A 14,675-nucleotide genomic window follows, 5' to 3' on the forward strand; every position below is an offset into this window, starting at 1 on the left:
TGGAAGTCTCACTTTTGTTTCTACCTTTTCCATTTTATGCAAAATGTATTGATTTAAAAAATTAAAATTCTCTTGTTTAGGATTACATGGAGGAAATCAACATGTTTAATGAAAGTCAGCTAGTTCATTTCAAGGAAATGGGCAATCAGCTGATCAAGTCTAGCAACCATAGTAGAGGGGCTGAAATTGAAGAGAAACTCAACAAAATTAATGACCGCTGGCAGCACCTCTTTGATATCATTGGAGGAAGGTAAGTATGTGTTCATTAGTTGGTATATAACCATAATAGAATTATAAAAGAAATAACAACTTGAGTAGAAGTTTATCTGAAATAGTATAGAATTTCCTGCTTGAGTAGGGGGTTGGACTAGAAGACCTCAAACATCCCTTCCAACTCTATTATTCTGTTAGAATCTTCAGGGTTGATTTATGCATTACATTTTAGTCAATATGATTCTACAATGTAATGTGTGATTATAATTCATCTATGTTTTGTGAGTATGTGCTACCCCAACATCTTGTTTAGAAAGATATGATTGGTTAGTTAACTGCTATTTTATGTTAAACATACGCTAGGTGACAAACTGGTGAACACATTACATTTCCTCCAGATGTATGTCTGTTGCGATTGCTGTCCAACATTTTAGCAGTTGTATTTCCCAAGAAGTTATTTGCCTCTGAAGCAAGCAAGAATTAGTTTTCCATTTTTGCAACATGACTCAGATATTTGGATTATATTGTAATATTGGTACCTTCCAAAAATTAATAAATTAAAGTTTTTAAAAATAATATTGCCAAAATTTCACTAAATGGTGGTCTTAAGATCTATGTATTTTGTGCAAGTAATTTTTGGTTTTAAATTAGTTATAACAAATTTGTATGCCATGAACATTTGGGGAGCATTTTAATTGCAACAAAAACCATTCAGAAGCCACTGGTCAAAACAGATCATTGTAGTAAAGATGTGGCTTCACCTTAAAGCAATCAACAGCTGGAGACATATGGGCAAATTAGACAAACTTTTCACTTGTTTCTTGATGTGCTTCTTATCCTTTGCTTTGCCATAAGGCTCTAGTCCATGAGGCCTTGTCATGTTTCCACAGTGCCCAAGCATGCTTGGGTGCCATGCACAAAGGCTTGCTTTGTGCAGAGAAGCAGCTGGAAAAGAATGTGTATCTAACCAGGGGCAGTTTGGGGAACTTAGTGTATCCATGAACAATGCAATAGCAACAAATTAATAACACAGAGGCATCTGTTTAAATTTTGATGCATGCAAATGTTGTGGAAATTCTTGAGCTATTTCATGTAGCAACATTGGAGATACTTTGAGACATGGGAAGAAGCCTTAAAGATTAAAAAGCACGAGGTGTTCCTCACTTGGAGGTGGCATTTCTTTCCAGAATATATTTCTGTGTTGTTTAGATCAGAGTGAAGCTTTCCCCTTCATGGGTGCTGAAATGAAATAATATATAATGATCCTAATATGTACGTCAGAGAGATGTAAATGTAATGCTCTCTCTCTGATAGAAGTTTAAAATATCTTTACTGCTCTGCATTATTTTGTTAATTATTTTGTCTTTCATTCCTCTTTCTTTGATCCCGTACTTACGACATTTAGAAGAGCAGAGTAGTATTTTATCTGTTTGTAATACTGTACGAAGTATATTATATAGTGATATTGCTTTCTAAAGATATAGAGTAATATAATGATCCAAATGCTGAGGGAGAAGTATCCATTATTCCTGATATTACATTAAATCAAGGAGTATATCATTGAAGCATTTTTGCAATTCACACCGTTTTATTCTATTTCTGTGGTATACAAATGATGTACATTAAGTCAGCTTCATAATGAGGTCATTGAGTAAATGATGTAAATTGATGCAAATGATGTCATTTGCATAATGATGTCATTACATAGATTAATTAAGTCATGGTGGAATTTGGTTTGTTCCTTGCACTCTGTTGTCTCGAGGTCTCTATATTCGTGGTCTTATTTGACAGAATGTTTTTGCTAACACAAGCAGTTGAAGTCTTGTATAAACTGCAGGTGTGCCATTCAATCTAAAAGACAAATTCAAGATTGAATTCTCAGAACAAGATACATGCTGCCAATGTATTTTTAGTCATGAAATTGTAGTTGTGTAATTCTGTCATTGCATAAAGCTTTATAGAATTTTATAGACATTATTAACAAGCTTCTTTGGCTGGTTTCCCATGTAATAAATCAAGGAGCTGATTTGTGATACTGTTGAGGGCAGAAGACAGATCTTTTCTATAAAGCAAAGCTAACCGTCTTAAAAAGGGATGTGCAATCCACTGTGTTTCAAGGATACAATATTTTGTGCAATTCAGGAATGTATGGTTTGGCCTACAGATTATATCCATTCAGGCATTTCAGGGTTGGCCTGGCAGTTTTTCAAAACGTAATGCTCTGAACAGGAAGCATCTTATATTATGGAGTTCCAAGTTCCAGACTTGTAGCTGTTCTTTTCCTTATGGAAAACTCTTGTCCAAAACATCATCAAGTATTTTTAGTTTAAGGGATTAACTTTTGGAAAACTGTAGGAATAGTCAGGCTCACATAGCTCTGAGAAATGAAAGTTCAGTAGATGAGTGCATATGTCTGCTCCTAAAAATGTTTACTTAAAGCAAATTAACAAATAGGCAACAGTGTGCTAATTAACATAAGGATGTCTCCTTTTTGGATGGAACGTTTTGGACTATTCGAAATGATACCATACTGTGTCCTTGCTCTCTTAAATTAACTTGCCTTTTTCCCTTCATAAAATGCTTAATCTCTTGTTGTTTATAGGGTATCAAAAATAATAAGACTTGGAAATGCCTCAAAATAAAATTGGATGCATTCTGAAATTTTTCTTTACAGAAGGATATAAATTAAATAAAGTTGTATTTTATGATATCCCTCTCATTATTCTCTTTTAAAATGTTAAATTTGAAATATAGATTTTTAACAGGCTCTCACAACATGCTTTCATTTTTTTTCTTAACAGGAAAAATAAAAACAATAGATATTAAATTAAGTATATAACTTATGAATCTTGTTTTGCATCACTTGGTTTACCTTTTTAAGCAGAGAAGCAAAACACACTCCACAAGCCCCATGCAGCCTATTGGCACACCTTCTGTAGCCACCATAATCCTTTAGATTAGGACAAAGTAAAAATTTTTTAAAAAAACTCTTAAAACTCTGCCTTGATATGCATTAGGAGAAAGGGACAAAGTGCTTATTTATGCAAAGCTCTCACCCACATTGGGCCGATAGCTATTTTTGCAATGCGGTCTTTAATCTGTGTTCCAGAGCTTGATGTGGCCCTTGAGGATTCACACTCATTCAGTGCAAGTAGTCCTCAATTTACAATTATAACCACAGTCATTGCAGTCATAAGTCAAGGCATCACATGACTAGATTTGAAATTACAACCATTTTAATGATGGTCATTAATCAAACTACATATTCATTAAACAAATCAATTTTCCCTAATTGCCAGATACTGGAAGTAAACATTGACAAAAAAAAAAGTTGCAAATCATGGTCACGTGAATGCAGGATGCTGCAAATGGCCATAAAGGGGAGCTGGTTGCCAAGTGCGCAAATATGATCATGTAAACAGGTTGTAAGTAGTTCCGGGTAGATCCATGGTAACTTCAAATGATACTTAAGCAACCATGACGACCTGTAACTCTATTATCAGTACTGCAGTATCATCTATGTAGTAACATATATGATTGCTTTGCTAAAGTAGCATAATTCTCATACATCAGGTGCTATTTGGAGAAAGGGAAATACTTTCATATTTACAAAGTAGCATATAATTAGCTGCTTACCTGATTCCCTGTGACAACTAAGCCACACCTGTACACGTAACTGTATATTATCTACCCATAGGGACCTTCAGATCACCTCAGGGATACTAATGAAAGTACCTCTTAGATGGGGACATCCTGATCCCATTGTCTCCTACATCCTTCATCCCATGCCTTGAGAAGTCCTTTGGCACCTAAGTTATACTATTTTCAATGCAGTACTGAATAAAAACTACTTTACCTTTAATTCCAATGTGTTCACCAATCTTAAAATCTTATTTAGATCTTTGTAATAATGTTTTTTTTCAATTGGGTTTATTTTGATTTTATGCAGTTGCTGGTTTTTTTCCCCATATGAATCTCATCTTCTCTTTTACCACTTGTAATGTTTCTAAATGGTTTGTTGTACAGCATCCAGACAACACCTCCAGTAAAATAAACTGCAAAGATTACCCAAATCTTAATGTCAAGATCTAATATTCTCCTCTCCCCATATTTGGTGTCTATGACAGGGAATGGAGAAATGTAGAGAATGATTGTGTGAGAATGTAGTCTAGGACAGGGGACTCCAACCTTGGCAACTTTAAGACTTGTGGATTTCAACTCCCAGAATTCCTCAGCCAGCCAAGGAATTCTGGGAGTTGAAGTCCACAAGTCTTAAAAGTTGCCAAGGGAAGACATTTAGCAGATATCTGCCATTTGAGTAGCATTTTCCCACTGAGCATTATGATTACAGTGGTCCTAAAAATCAAATGCGGGCAAAAACATAGAATATTCTTTTTTCAAGGGATTAAATTATTGGTCCCTTTTTTCTTTTTTTTTTTCTTTTTTTTCTTTTTTTTTTTTTTGCACTTTAGCTCTTTCAAGCCAGCCTTTGGTTGGAAACTGGTGTTGTTGACAGATACCAAATCAGAAGAAAAGTAGCATTTATTTTTTTAGCAGCATTATTCATCATGGACTTCTGGGTGTGTATATGTGTGTGTTCGGGCATGTATGCACCACACTGTCTCTAGTTATGGCTCAAACGAGGAAGAGGGGAAGGCCTGAGATTTCCCCCCCCCCGCCTCACCCCCCCAACTCTTCTCTTTCTTTCTATGTGGGAGAGATGTTAAGGCAGTGATATTAAATAGGGCATCCAAGGAGGAGGGGTTTCCTCTTCCTCCAGTGCTCGGCTCAGTCAGATGCTATCCCTGCAGCTTTGGACTGATAAGCTAAGGAATGCTTTTCCCTTATAAACAGTAAGTGCATTGCTGGTCGTCAAGGGTCTGGTGAGAATAAAATTGTACGATGATGTCGGAGCCTTGTCTGTGTGCTGCAGCGGTCTTGGGGGATGGGCCCAGCGCTTGCCAGAATGGATGGTGATGTGTATGTGGTGCGTGTGTGGTCTCTGGAGGGAGGATTGGACAAAAGGTGGGGGGGATCGCAAGCCAATAAATAACATTCAGCGGCTTCTCCCTCTTTGTTGAAATCAACCCTTTGCTTTCCTCATCATTGCTGAAAGAGATTAGTACCTGCCTGTTATGAGTAAAGGAATTGACAGCATGACAGTTCTGCACTCCCCCCCCCCACTCCCACACGGCCACCCCATGGAATCTGGCATGAGTAGAATCCATTTACACAAAGGCTTGTGGTTGCACATTGCTCATGATGTCTCTGTGGAAACATGGTAAATCTTTCTCCTATTTGGAATATTTATTTATTTCATTTTTATCCTGCCTTATGTACTAGTTTGGCCTTCATCAGATTGACATCAGACGCTTTATAATGTTCCAGGTCCCTTGATCTTGTTTTGTATTTTTTTTATAAAGATTTTATTAGTTTTTCTCTTACATACATGTATTAATTTTTCAACCAGCGTGCTGTCTGGATTCAAAAGCGCTAATACATAATCAATTCCTAATCCTTGGTTCTTTCCTCTAGCCATTTGTAGAATGACTCCCAGATTTGGTAGTATTCTGTCTCTTCTTTATCTTTCAATCTCATAGTTAATCTGTCCATCTCTGCACATTCCAGTATTTTTTATCTTGTTTTGTATTATCTGCATATTCCATATTGATATACTGTAACTTTGGACAGGTGGTAATTCCAAATTTTGAAAGATACAACTGATATAGGGGAAGAAAAGAATATGGCTCTGGGAATATCACTTTTAACAGATTTAGGGAAAGTGGAAAAGTTGCAGAGAAGAGCAAGATGATGATCAGGAAACTAATGGGTTCCTCCAACAGCTTACTAATTTAGGGATATCAAAATATGTGATCAGTATCCAGGATCCTATTTCAGCCTAGAATTTTGCTGCAAATTGAAGTTTTCTAATACAGGTAGTCCTCGACATATGACCACAATTGACTCCAAGATTTCTTTTATTAAGTGAGACATTTGTTAAGTGAGTTTTGCCCCATTTTACAACCTTTTTTGCCATAGTTGTTAAGTGAATGACTGCAGTTGATAAGTTAGTAACTTGGTTGTTAAGTGAATCTTAATTTTGCTTGTCAGAAGGTTGCAAAAGGGATCACGTGACCTTGGGACATATCAACAGTCATAAATATGAACCAGTTGCTAAGCATTTGAATTTTGATCACATGATCATGCTGCAAAGGTCATAACTGAAAAACCGTCATAAGTCACTTTTTTCAGTGCCATTGTAACTTTGAGCGGTTACTAAATAAATTGTTGTAAGTAGAGGACTGTACTTGGAAGCAAAAGGGCTGTCTCTGTCAGATGTAAGAAAGTACTTCTGGGATAAACACTTCTATACTAAGGTGACAGATGATTCAGAAATTAATATATTTATACAAATTACCTGTCGGAAAGAGTTATATGGCTCTTTCGAACCATATAGTTCTTTGCTCTAAAGGGGTGTCAGCAGTCAAGTAGTAATTTGATTGTATGGTTGCTTCCCCCATCTTGATTGGGTTGAACTTCAGCTTTCTCCAAATGTTGGTTGGGATGACTTGAGTAATTCTCCAAAATAGCTTCAAGGCAGCAGCTTGGGGTAAGTTACTGCATTAAATGCAAAGCTTGATGTCTATTGAAATTCAGTTAAATGAAAAGTGACATGTCACAACTCTGCACAAATATACAGACAGCCTTTCTTACATGCTGTATGGTATTCTTGATTATGTATCCTTTCCTCCTTCCAGAGTGAAGAAGTTGAAAGATACCTTTGCTTTCATACAACAGCTGGACAGAAACATGAGTCATCTTCATATGTGGCTGGCACGCATTGAATCTGAGCTTTCTAAACCTATTGTTTATGACATCTGTGATGATCAAGAAATACAGAGGAGACTCGCAGAGCAGCAGGTAGGGTGGAAAAAAGTAGAACTGAAAGAGTTTGGCTAGTGTTTATCTCGATTAGTGTTCCTGGGATCATCCCCTTCTTTGTATACCTGTGTTATATATTCCTATGTCCAAGAGTTTGGTAATGTTTTTATTATTTGAATTTCATGCATCGTCTTCAGTAATGGTTCTGTTCAGTTTTCTTCTACATTTTTATACTATAGAGGGTGATCAGCCCATCTGGGTCTGGTGCCTTATTCATTTGTATTGCTTCTTTAATCTCTTAAATTGTTAATTTCCATAAGATTTATCTATGTTCTTGTGTAAAATTGTAGGCTTTAAATTTTAAATATATGTTTCTAAATTTCCTTTGTCAATTTTTTTATCTGGAATATAATTTCTTAATTTTTTTGGAAATTCCTCTATTTTTTATTCTAGTATAGACTGTAATAATTTTTCTTTCTCTGTTGCTCCAAGCATCCTTCTTTTTCTTTTCTAATTAGATAAGCCAGAGGTTTCCTTGATTTGTTTGAGTTTACAACCTAATTTTGCTTGGCATATTTTATCTTCTGCTGAAGTTCTACAGAACTAATTCTTTATTTAACTTTCTTACTACTTGTCCATCTGGACTGGCTTTATAAAGCTTTTCTAATTCCTTTATTTTCTCTTCAAATTGTGATTTCCATCTATTATGAAATATTGCATTTTCCAGATGTGGTCTTTCAGAGACATTCTTCTTTGATTTATCTCTCCTGCCAAAATAATATTTCCAATTATTTATAGCTTCGTTAGCAACTCAGATTGAGGCACTGGCTTTAGTTGTGGTGCAGTGATATATTATAGCACCAAGAATTGTCTACAAACTCAGTATGCACCCCAATCTAGTCACACACAAAAAATACTGGATGGGGGATACTCTCTAGTAGTATATCTAACATAGAATACTGAAGCAGAACCTCTAAATTTTAGACACAGTTTATTGAAGAACAAATGCAGAATAAACAACTAGGAATGCTGCTGTTTTTATGCCCTGTTTGTAAACTTTAGAGGTATATGTTTGTCTACTGTACTAGCAAAATGTTGAGTTAGATCATTCTATTAGCTTCATATAGAAGATCTTGTAGTCCAGAAAACCAATCACTTTACTTGGAAGGCCTATAAAAAATTAAAAGTGTCCAAGATTTACAATTTTCATTGAATGCTTTAGGTGTCTGAATCATGAATTGCTGTGGTCAGCTTCCACCTTGTTTCTATAAAATAGGAAAGAAATGAAAGAAAGCTCCGTAGAAATACTTATATTCATGCCATTTGCAATCTTTTCAATGGATCTTGACCAGAAGAATACCTGGATACATTGTGTTGCATTGGTTCTGTCTGCCCTGTGGCCTTCTAATTTAATCGATAGGATAAGGGCTTCAAAGGAAAACTTTACAATGTAGGCTAGATGGTGTTTGTTAGTATTTGATTGATTACAGGCAATTGCAAATCATTTATACATTGTTGCTAAGAAAGTTATATGGGTGCATACATGAATTTGCCATGTGTTAAGCCTGATTCAAAGGAGACTAGATTTTTGAGGATATACAGGTAAGGAGGATTGATAGTAGCAGGTAATACCAAGATTGTGAAACTTTTAAGGCATAAGAATAACATTTTCACACAAGAGTTCACTGTTTATAGACCTTTGAAAAATAATGTCTCTGATGTCTGTTCAAATATATTATTTGTATATCAGTGCTTTTAATTACAAAAACGCAAAGGGGAAAGTGCAGTAGCAAGATGTCACTATGCACAGGATGATATATATATAGTTTAATATTTTAATATACTTAATTAATTAAATTTTCCTCCATAATAACCTCAATAATAAATAGTGTAATGTTAAGGAGAAAAGTTAGATTGCCACTATTGGGTTCTATGTTCAGCTTCTTATTTGAAGAGTATATGTACTTATTTGATCTCTTGCCAGCAGTCTGTCATAACTAATCATATGGCTAATATATAACAATCATTAGGAAAGTCTTTGGGGATATGGAATGTTTGATCTTCCAGTGGCTGCTTCTACTGTATTGTATGAAACTCATGCTATAACTGGAGATGGCTTTTTGCTCATGGATGTAGGACCTGCAACGGGATATTGAACAGCACACAGCAGGTGTGGAATCAGTCTTCAATATATGTGAGATCTTGCTGCATGATTCTGATGCTTGTGCCAATGAGACCGAATGTGATTCAATACAGCAGACAACAAGGAGCTTAGAAAGGCGGTGGAGAAACATCTGTGCCATGTCTATAGAGAGGCGTATGAAGTGAGGCATTATTTCTTTTCTTTCTCAAAAACAAAAATCCACATTAGTTTTATGAACAATGTCTATGAAAAGTCCAAATAATCTGTTCTTGAAAGAAAGAACAGATAAGTAATTTACTGTGTAGGAAACATTAGTTCATGCTGCAGTTAATTCATTGGTCTCTGTTTCATTCTCCATATAAAAAGAAATTATGTGAAAATTTCTATCTGAGATATTGCTCTAGTTTCTAAGTAACCTGAAACTAAAAACCTCAAATCTAAGGAAATAGTATAATACATTTATTGTCTGATACGAGGGAATGTAAATGTTAATGGTTGATTCAGTTCCTTGCCCCTAGATGCAGTAACTAAAGCTAGAATAAATTGTTTAAAATGTTTAAATGCTACAGTAGATATTATACAAAAGTGACAAACTTAACATTTGATTAACTTACATACTTTACCTAGGCTACAAGGTAAGATTTTCCAGGCACAGAAACATGTACTACAATTATATATTTGGTATGTACGTTTTTCTGCCATTGATATGTTGGCATATGTTTCGGGGGAAATGCCAGAATACAAACCAAGACTGCATAGTTAAGATTGAATACTATATTATATTTCAGTCTACAAACCTGACATTCCAAGTCTTGGGACTTGGGATTAAAAGAAGAAATAGCAACTGGGTTATGAGGAAATAGAATGGAATGCATGCAAATATACATACCTGCACTTTCTATAAAACATGAAACAAGTCTTTAAAAATGTCTTTTTGAATGTAATTCTTCAAGTTAAGGTCACATATATCTTTTTACATCCAGGTGGGAATACATTTTACTTAAAACTTAGTTTGAACATTTTTCATTCAGGATATTTCTGAATGACAATAGAAGAGAATATATGCAGGTCAGGATATCCAGCTCTCCGAGTGTGATTGTTTGATGTTGATTTTATAACATCATCCATGCAAATGCTAGGAGTATTCCTGAATGCACTTTTTTAGTTGAGTTGAGTATAGCTTATTGGATTTCATTTGGTTCAGTTTAGATTGAAACATAAATGAAATTTGGTGCAGGACATGTCTTATAGAAAGGGATTCATATTTGGAAATAAACTGTTGCTGCTTGTTTCTGCAATAGGATTGAGGCAACTTGGCGACTATGGCAAAAGTTTTTGGAAGATTACTCTCGTTTTGAAGTTTGGTTGAAAACAGCAGAGAAAACTGCAGCCTATCCCAACTCTTCAGAGATTTTATATGTAACTGCCAAGGAAGAGTTGAAGAAATTTGAAGTAAGAACTCCTTTTGTAGTTTTTCCATCTTTGTGTATAGATGCCAATTAGGTAAAATTTTTAAATTGCAATATCAAACATATCCTGTATTTTAATTCTTCACTTTTCTTAGGTAGCAGCTTTCCTACTCAGTATTTTGAATGCATTAATTTTAAATCACTTGGAAAAAATAATATAAAATACATTTTTTTCCTCAGGCATTTCAGCGGCAAATTCATGAGCGACTAACCCAGCTGGAATTAATCAATAAGCAATATCGGCGGTTGGCCCGTGAGAATCGCACTGATTCAGCTAACAAGCTCAAGCAGATGGTTTATGAGGGTAATCACCGATGGGACAATCTTCAGAAACGTGTCACAGCAATTCTCAGGAGACTTAAGGTAGTTGCAAAGAGGTTTGGAGATAAAGCAGGTATCGGAGGTCTAGATCAAAGGCCCCCAACTTTTTAGGCACCAGGGACTGGTTCTGTGGGGAGAGGTTTTTCCACGGGTCGGAGGGGGCATGGTTTCGTATACTGTCTGCATCCCATGGATGGGCTTCACTTGTTTGCACAGCCCGGTTTCTGGCATGCCGTGGCCCGGTACCAGTCCACAGACTGGGGTTTGGGGACCTCTGGTCTAGATAATGTGTTCTTAAGGGAACAAGAGGGAAGAAGTGTCTGTTGAATTCTGTAGTGCAGAGTTGGCAACTTTAAGATACAACTCCCAGAATTCCATGACCAGCAGGCATCTTAAAGCATCTTAAAGTTGCCAAGGTTGAGAAACACTGCTGCCGTGGAACTATCACGGAGATCTGAATTCCCAGGTGAAAGTATTTCAGTTCTATACTTACTCAAAGTTGCACAATTAGAGAATTGTAGTATCTGAGATCAAATTGGTGTAGTGTTGTGGTTAGTATAGCAATAAGACTTATATAATGCTCCATAGTACTTTACAACACTCTCTGAGTGGTTTATAATGTCAGCATATTGCCCCCAACAATCTGGGTCTTCATCTTCAGGATGGAAAGTTGAGTCAAGCTTGAGTCAGTCAGGGTTGAACTCTAGGCTATGGACAGAGTTAGCCTGCAATACTGTATTCTAACCACGGTGCCATGAGTGCTCTTATAGTCTCCCTACAGGCATTGCATATTAGAGAAAGATCAAAATGTCCTGGGTTCAAATCCATATTTTGCTGTGGAGTTCGCTGACTGATTTTAGTCAGTTAACAGCCTCCTGATTGTAATGGACCACCCCCGATCTGCATTCATTTCGCCGGGACCTGAAAACCTGGCTTTTCGATTTATCAGGCCTGGACTGAAGGGGTTTTAGCTTTTTAATATTGTTTTAATTGTTGGGCTTTAATTAATTTAATTCATTTTAATTTTATATTATCTTTTTATATTGTCTTTTATATGCTGCCCTGTAAACCGCTCTGAGTCCTTCGGGAATAGGGCGGTATAGAAAACTAACTAACTAACTAACTAACTAACTAACTAACAAACAAACAAACAAACAAACAAACAAACAAACAAATAAATAAATAAATAAATAAATAAATAAATAAATAAATAAATAAATAAATAATGTGCTGTGCTTGTTAAATAAAGAAAGAAAACAGTTTCTACCAATCCTTGACAATTATAAACTAAAGGTGGGTAATCTGGTCCCTTCCAAATGTTTTGGATGACAGCTTCTGAAGTCCTTTACCATTGGCCTTGCTGCTTGGGTCTAATGGGAACTCAAGTGCAAACTATCTGGCATGCAGTGTGTTATCTAACTGTGTTAAACAAATTATTGTTATTGTTAACTTATTTGGATGATGCTAATATTTCCAATGCTTATAGAGAAGTTAATACTTATGGACATTTATAAGCTTTAATAAAAGACTTAGAAAGGTTCATAGGCAAATGAATAATGCTGGGATTTAACAACTATAAACTGATCACAAAAGTGACTCTGCCTCAATTTTCCAACCCTTCTAATGTGCATGAGACCTTGTTTAATATACCTTAAACTACTATTTCTTTAGCACTTGCTTTATTTGGAGACATTAGAGATTCAGTCTACTACCTCTTGTATGCACAAATTTTGATTCAGTTCTGAATTTAAATCATGAGGAGAACTAAATGTGATTAGAAGGTCAAACTAAGAAGCAGGAGATTTAGCTTCAAATCCTTTTTTAGTCATTACATTCATTAGACCAGTCACACGCAGATTCAAGCTTAACTGTCTTGTAGGATTGTTGTGAGGCATGCAAAAGAATTTTGTATACTGCTCTAAACTCTTTGGCAGAGAAGAAAAACCCAAATCTAATCATTACATTTATATAATTAACTAATAACATTTGAGTGACCTTAATCAGAAAGATTACCAAATATGCTCTGTGAAATTTACAGCTTGAGATACAAGCTAGAGTGAATGAATTTTTGTTTTTGCTTCATTGGTTCCTGATATAGCACATCAACACACTTTAAGATGTTAATAAATAGCAGTTTTTTAAGGACAGTGTGTGTTTTATGATAACTATTGCATTGAGTATCTGTATTATTTTATTGCCTTTAGCACTTTACCAATCAATGGGAAGAATTTATGGGAACAAAGGACAACATCATCCTGGTGTGGTTAACGGAAATGGATCTGCAGCTGACAAATGTGGAACATTTCTCAAAGAGTGATTTTGATGACAAAATGCGGCAGCTTAATGTAAATATTGACTTCTTTTTAAAAAAGGAAATTGTTCTGTAACAGATTGGGGGAGATGGGTTTCAGACGTCCTACTGATTATCTGAGCCTGGTGCTTGTATTTGTATTTGGTGCTTAGTATATCTACTAAATTCACTTAAACTCTTTGATAGGAGCCCCATAAATTTAAAGAACACTATTTAATCTGCTCGCTATCTAAATAAAAAAAGCTACATTTAGGATATCTGTAATAATAAGTTTGAGGTCTCTTTTATATCAAGAACTGATCAGTCCTTTCTCACCACCAGCCATGGTCAGTCCGGCTTAATTCCTTCTTGGTTACTGCAACATATGAGACTAGGAAATCCATGCTTGATATTAGCAGGACCATTCTTGTATCAGAATAAAAAAATTAGCTTCACTTATATTGTCTCTATTGGGCTGATTTCCCTTATCCAGCTCTTGCACTCACCATCAATAAAAATCTTAAGTATTTTATAAATTTCACCTTTGGTTTTGGCATTCAAGAGGCTATACCATTGGCTTAAGAAATTAAATGATCCTAGGAGCCTCATTTTTTTTATTTGTATATTGTAGGTGATTCCCCCAATAATTCCACCCAAATGAAGGACTTCTAAATGGCTGATAGGGAGCTAAGCTTGTAAGCCGCCCTGAGTCTTCGGAGAAGGGCGGGATATAAATGGAATTAAAATAAAAAAATAAAATAAAAATAATTTAATTTATTCAATTTAGTTTGGCTGCTCTCTCCAAAAGTCTCTGGATGCTTACAAAATCCATATAAAGAGTAAAACAATTAAAAATCACAAAAACAGGCAGCCTGGGCTGAAACAACTAGAGCAAACAGTACAAAAAGACTATGCTATGAGTCCAACCAATAAATTATATCCATATTAACCTCAGTCTAGGAACATAATACAAAAAACAAAGATTTGTGTGTGCGTGCACATCATCAATAGTAACTTCAATATAGATTTCATTGGAGAGGTTCAAGCTATATACATATTTCTTTGTGCACAAAAATCTATTTAAATTAATTGGAAGTGATATTTGTATAGGAATGTGTATGGGATTCTACCAGATTTAGAGCATATTCTCCATTCGCATTTGGCCAAAGCTCACATATAATCAAACACAAACCAGAAATAGTTTATTGGAAGTACTGTAGCCCCAAATTCCAACTGCTCTGCGGTTCCCAGAAAGCAAGGCTTTCCTCTTGTGTATCTCAGTAAGTGAGGAAGTGTACATATTCCTTATGTTTTGGGGTTGACCATGTCTCTTAGCCTTTGTTTTTTGGGGTTCAGA

The 14,675-nt window shown here is 35.6% G+C and overlaps 1 protein-coding gene across 13 annotated transcripts in view; it reads left to right on the forward strand.

Moving 5' to 3' along the window:
* The window catches only part of SYNE2 (spectrin repeat containing nuclear envelope protein 2), a 252,931-nt gene that overhangs the window by 223,113 nt on the left and 15,143 nt on the right, over positions 1-14,675 (forward strand). For all 13 annotated transcript variants that reach the window (XM_081313270.1, XM_081313260.1, XM_081313271.1 and 10 more), the window contains 6 exons: positions 81-250; positions 6,972-7,134; positions 9,232-9,419; positions 10,540-10,690; positions 10,888-11,070; positions 13,233-13,373. In XM_081313270.1, coding sequence (XP_081169396.1) covers positions 81-250; positions 6,972-7,134; positions 9,232-9,419; positions 10,540-10,690; positions 10,888-11,070; positions 13,233-13,373 — 996 coding nt within the window. The remainder of the gene's footprint in view (positions 1-80; positions 251-6,971; positions 7,135-9,231; positions 9,420-10,539; positions 10,691-10,887; positions 11,071-13,232; positions 13,374-14,675) is intronic.

Source organism: Vipera berus, assembly GCF_964194415.1.
Source record: "Vipera berus genome assembly, chromosome: 1".
NCBI lineage: Eukaryota > Metazoa > Chordata > Lepidosauria > Squamata > Viperidae > Vipera > Vipera berus.